This window comes from Leuciscus leuciscus (genome assembly GCF_965113295.1).
Source record: "Leuciscus leuciscus genome assembly, chromosome: 5".
Classification (NCBI taxonomy): domain Eukaryota; kingdom Metazoa; phylum Chordata; class Actinopteri; order Cypriniformes; family Leuciscidae; genus Leuciscus; species Leuciscus leuciscus.
This window is the reverse complement of record NC_138729.1, coordinates 25,189,881-25,195,891: the sequence shown is the minus strand read 5'-3', so window position 1 is coordinate 25,195,891 and position 6,011 is coordinate 25,189,881. Positions and strand designations below refer to the sequence as shown.

The window sequence follows — 6,011 nt, the reverse complement described above, 5'->3', positions numbered from 1 at the left end:
TACAAATTACATTTTCACCTTAGGGGAGCAGTGGGCTTAAAGAATCTCTCATTTATAACATGAACATAAATGCTGACCAGCCTGTGATATTATTAGAGCACTTTCAAATGCCAAGTCTCGCGGGGCAGACAAGGCCATAACTATAAGGCTAAAAACAAACTGATGATTACGCTATCTTAAGGATTACTATCTTGTCCTTGCCCTCTAAAACCCCTCAGATGGTGATTATTTTACCATGTACTTTTTGTTAATTTCAGTATATGATCAGGAGTGAAATAAGTTTAAATGTAACACCTTCACCACCACCCAGTTTCAAGAAAACTGGCCCAGTTGGGTGATCTAGATAATCTGTTAGCAGCTGTTCAAGGACCTGATTCCACAACGATACTAATCGACTAAGGATGACCGTCCAGATAAACAAGGCTCAAAGAGCAGTTTCACAATACCATCTCTTTTTGAAGAGCAAGCTGATTAATGTTTACCTAAATTGGGTAATTATTTTGTGGTATTTATTTTAATAGCATGCCCACAGCACTGTAAGTGCTAATGAAAGAAACTAGTTGCTTACCAAGAGGTAACCAGAAACCTTAGAGCAAGCTTGGAGCTAGTTCTTCTGGTTTGTAGTGTTGTTCATGCATGGCAACACAAAGTCACATGGGAATAAACAGAAAGTTACTTGTCCACCACATAGGCCTGGTTTCACAGACAGGGCTTGGGTTAAGCTAGGATTAAGCCTTAGTTCAATTAGGACATTTAAGTACTTTTTATAAACGTGCCTTATTAAAAAAACATCATGAAACAAAACAATGGCACTGATCTATTTTAAGATTAAAACAGCTCAAACATGCATTTTAGTGTAAGCCTTGTCTGTGAAACCGGGCAATAGTGTACAGTATAGAATACAGAATTAAGCCCTGACAATTATTACAATTTAAGCATTACACCTTTCTTTAATAAAATTGAAGAGGTTATACAAAAACTCCAACAAGGTAAAACTTCAACAAAATCCCATCATTTTTTTAATTTGCAATTCAGACCCAGCTTTGTCGCAGTGGTGAACAGCTGAGTTACTGTCTGTCTGCTCACCCAGAGAAAATGACCTACATTGCTGCAACAGATACTGCGGAGAGTCTGAGGCCAACGTGTTTCAAAGCAATGCCATCACAAGTTGTGTTCTATATTAAGTGCACTGGTTGACATGCACAAGTCTCACAAAAGCCTCTGCTAAAACACAAATAATGTACTGTTATTTTGTAAAGAAACCATGCCTTTGAGCAAACACTCTTTTAGGGATAACAGCCTGTCATTTCTGTAGGCCTATTATATTTATACGTTTAAAAAAGTTAAAAGCATGCAGAACTGGTCCCAGGTTGTAGTTTTTGACACAATTATTAACAAGACTGGTTTAAGATAATGTCAAGTATTCCAGATTATTCTTTTTCTTTCTTTCTGTCACTGTATGACATAGCCTGCTCTTTCTTTGTCTGGTCCAGATTCCAATAGTCTGATTCACCAATAGCAAAGAGAACAAACAACCCAACCAGCCAATCACTGCCTCGGGTGTACCACCAGAATAGCCCATTCTGGCATATTCTGGAGACTTACTTTTTTGATACTGTATGATAATAATTATACACTTTAAATACGGATACAAAACATACCATTCCTAAATGTTTTTTTAATCATAAATCTTTAGTGTAAAGCATAATTAAATGTTTTAATAAATAAATAAAGGTTTTGACTGCGGAAGAATCAGGTCATGTGACGTACCGTAAACGTCACGCCCCTGGGTTTGTATAAATACAGAATCATTCGCATTCAACGGCAGTTTCCTAGCACAAAGAGGAGCAAATTCACGTTATAAAAGGTAAGACTCAACATTTAGTTTGTTTTATAACATTCTTTAAGACTTAATGTTTCGTTTTTCTTGTGGTTATTGAATTGATACGGTCGTTTTCTGGATGTCTAAACGTATTGACCTGTATTATGTTATTCATAATGCGTTCGTCTAAGTAATGTCTTGAACATCTTACGTTACCGAAATGGATGTTTTATTTAATTGTGAAGTTCATGTAACGTTATTTTGCTTTCGATTTGGCTAGTTTTGTCTTATGTATTTTTGCTGAATCATAGTATTCTTTGAACAAAGAACCCGGATGTTACTGTACAGCCGCCATGTTAGTGAAGAGGATGTTTGGTGTTGCGCAGTACAGTTTTTACATAAAACAAAAAATATCTTGTAATTTTGCCCTCTTGCTAGTTTGTTTACTCACTTTTTGGAAATTCAATAAATACTCAATATAACTTGTAACAATCTAAATTGTCTTAAGACAATTTAGGACGTAACGTTACTTCGAATGTGTTTTGCCTTTCATGTTCTTTGAGGAAAATGGTTTCACAGAAAATTATAATGCATTTCTTTTCCCCTCGGTTTTTTTTGGGGGGGGAAAGCAGTCCTTTGAAAGAGACAACCTACTGTAATAAAATGGATTTGGCTTAGGATACCATATTCCTATTTTGTCATTACTTTTTAATGAAAAATAATGAACACACTGATGTACCATAGATGTATCATGTAAGTTAGGCCTATCGTAATTGTAATACACTGTCAAGTATGATGCAGCTGTACTGTGGCAGAAAAAAAGTCCCCCTCCCCAAATGTTTAGCCCCACCCTAAATTCATGCCATTGGTTGAGGTTGACAGAACTGCCTCCATAATTTTCTGATTGACAAACACAGATACTAGGGATTTTGTTCCGCTGTCTTTCCTCATTCGGCTGGTGTTTGGATTTCATGTGATTTCTCATTGTGGTGGTTTATATTATGATAACTTGGTTTCCTTAATTCACGTGATCAAAAGAAATTCCATTTTGTAAGAATTTAGTAAGATCATTTTCATCTAAGTAATTTCAAACGTCTCCAGGCAGACGACGACATTATGAGATCAAAATACAAAAAACTTGTTAAACACGCTCCACAGCGCCACCCAGTGCATTTAATTATATCTGCGAGTTTTAGTGCTTGGCATTTATCATGGATTCACTACATTTACAGCCAGCAAATCAATGTAGTAAAATTCAAATAGTATTTTTGTAATGATAATTACAGATAGAATATTTGACTATTCGTGCACACCCCTAGAAATAACTCAAACATATGTTTTTCTGTCCTCTAAGCATTGTTCTATGCTGCGTTTCCCAAAAGCATAAATGGTTTCATATTTAGGCTACTTTTGGCACAGTATCGATATATCAATACTTCAGCATCAATACACCCATCCCTAACAGATTGTTAGAGCATAGACATTTTATGTGTGGTGTTCCAAAAAATACTAGGCTATCTCTTTCTGAAGCTTTAAGCATTTATAGAAGAGCTCTGCCTTTATTTTGCTGTAACTGAATGTGTGCCAATATTTTTATATTGTTTATGCATGGTTGCTAATCTTATTTTTCTTAATTTGTTTACAGATGCAGATCTTTGTCAAGACCCTAACTGGTAAGACCATCACCCTTGAGGTCGAGCCAAGTGACACCATTGAGAATGTGAAGGCCAAGATCCAGGACAAAGAAGGCATTCCCCCTGACCAGCAGAGGTTGATCTTTGCTGGCAAACAGCTGGAAGATGGACGCACACTGTCCGACTACAACATTCAGAAAGAGTCCACCTTGCATCTGGTGCTGCGTCTCAGGGGAGGCATGCAGATCTTCGTCAAGACCTTGACAGGCAAGACCATCACCCTCGAGGTCGAGCCAAGCGACACCATTGAGAATGTCAAGGCAAAAATCCAGGACAAAGAAGGCATTCCCCCTGACCAGCAGAGGCTGATCTTTGCTGGCAAACAGCTGGAAGATGGACGCACACTGTCCGACTACAATATTCAGAAAGAGTCCACCTTGCATCTGGTGCTGCGTCTCAGGGGAGGCATGCAGATCTTCGTGAAGACCTTGACAGGCAAGACCATCACCCTCGAGGTCGAGCCAAGCGACACCATTGAGAATGTCAAGGCAAAAATCCAGGACAAAGAAGGCATTCCCCCTGACCAGCAGAGGCTGATCTTTGCTGGCAAACAGCTGGAAGATGGACGCACACTGTCCGACTACAACATCCAGAAGGAGTCCACCTTGCATCTGGTGTTGCGTCTCAGGGGAGGCATGCAGATCTTCGTCAAGACCTTGACAGGCAAGACCATCACCCTCGAGGTCGAGCCAAGCGACACCATTGAGAATGTCAAGGCAAAAATCCAGGACAAAGAAGGCATTCCCCCTGACCAGCAGAGGCTGATCTTTGCTGGCAAACAGCTGGAAGATGGACGCACACTGTCCGACTACAACATTCAGAAAGAGTCCACCTTGCATCTGGTGCTGCGTCTCAGGGGAGGCATGCAGATCTTCGTCAAGACCTTGACAGGCAAGACCATCACCCTCGAGGTCGAGCCAAGCGACACCATTGAGAATGTCAAGGCAAAAATCCAGGACAAAGAAGGTATTCCCCCTGACCAGCAGAGGCTGATCTTTGCTGGCAAACAGCTGGAAGATGGACGCACACTGTCCGACTACAACATCCAGAAAGAGTCCACCTTGCATCTGGTGCTGCGTCTCAGGGGAGGCATGCAGATCTTCGTCAAGACCTTGACAGGCAAGACCATCACCCTCGAGGTCGAGCCAAGCGACACCATTGAGAATGTCAAGGCAAAAATCCAGGACAAAGAAGGTATTCCCCCTGACCAGCAGAGGCTGATCTTTGCTGGCAAACAGCTGGAAGATGGACGCACACTGTCCGACTACAACATTCAGAAAGAGTCCACCTTGCATCTGGTGCTGCGTCTCAGGGGAGGCATGCAGATCTTCGTCAAGACCTTGACAGGCAAGACCATCACCCTCGAGGTCGAGCCAAGCGACACCATTGAGAATGTCAAGGCAAAAATCCAGGACAAAGAAGGTATCCCCCCTGACCAGCAGAGGCTGATCTTTGCTGGCAAACAGCTGGAAGATGGACGCACACTGTCCGACTACAACATTCAGAAAGAGTCCACCTTGCATCTGGTGCTGCGTCTCAGGGGAGGCATGCAGATCTTCGTCAAGACCTTGACAGGCAAGACCATCACCCTCGAGGTCGAGCCAAGTGACACCATTGAGAATGTCAAGGCAAAGATCCAGGACAAAGAAGGTATTCCCCCTGACCAGCAGAGGCTGATCTTTGCTGGAAAACAGCTTGAAGATGGACGCACACTGTCCGACTATAACATCCAGAAAGAGTCCACCTTGCATCTGGTGCTGCGTCTCAGGGGAGGCATGCAGATCTTCGTCAAGACTTTGACAGGCAAGACCATCACCCTCGAGGTCGAGCCAAGCGACACCATTGAGAATGTCAAGGCAAAGATCCAGGACAAAGAAGGCATTCCCCCTGACCAGCAGAGGCTGATCTTTGCTGGCAAACAGCTGGAAGATGGACGCACACTGTCCGACTACAACATCCAGAAGGAGTCCACCTTGCATCTGGTGCTGCGTCTCAGGGGAGGCATGCAGATCTTCGTCAAGACCTTGACCGGCAAGACCATCACCCTCGAGGTCGAGCCAAGCGACACCATTGAGAATGTCAAGGCAAAAATCCAGGACAAAGAAGGCATTCCCCCTGACCAGCAGAGGCTGATCTTTGCTGGCAAACAGCTGGAAGATGGACGCACACTGTCCGACTACAACATCCAGAAGGAGTCCACCTTGCATCTGGTGCTGCGTCTCAGAGGAGGTTCAGATATTTAAACTGACAGTCTCAGGGATGGACATTTGATTCTTTCAGTAGCCCCATGCACTCACCACTTTTCTCCTCTTCTCTTCATACTTTAATACATGTAATGATTCAGTTAATGTTTTTCCACCTGTTTTTTTTTTATCTTCAAAATGACTAAATAAAAGCATTGAAATGAAAAATTGTGGATTTTGTGTTTGTGCATGACTAGTAATACAAGATCTGGTAAAAGTTCAAATGAGTGAAATGGGACTTATTTTAAAACA

The 6,011-nt window shown here is 42.0% G+C and overlaps 1 protein-coding gene across 1 annotated transcript; it reads left to right on the top strand.

Moving 5' to 3' along the window:
- Positions 1-1,713: 1,713 nt before the first annotated feature.
- Positions 1,714-5,927, top strand: LOC309498504 (polyubiquitin-C). Its single transcript, XM_082169270.1, has 2 exons — positions 1,714-1,867; positions 3,468-5,927. Exon 2 carries the CDS (start codon positions 3,468-3,470, stop codon positions 5,757-5,759), a length of 2,292 nt encoding a protein of 763 aa, XP_082025396.1. The 5' UTR covers positions 1,714-1,867; the 3' UTR covers positions 5,760-5,927.
- The last annotated feature ends 84 nt before the right edge of the window (positions 5,928-6,011 follow it).

Excerpts from the sequence above, each read along its gene's own strand:
- LOC309498504 (XM_082169270.1), top strand. The coding sequence starts at position 3,468 with ATGCAGATCTTTGTCAAGACCCTAACTGGTAAGACCATCACCCTTGAG.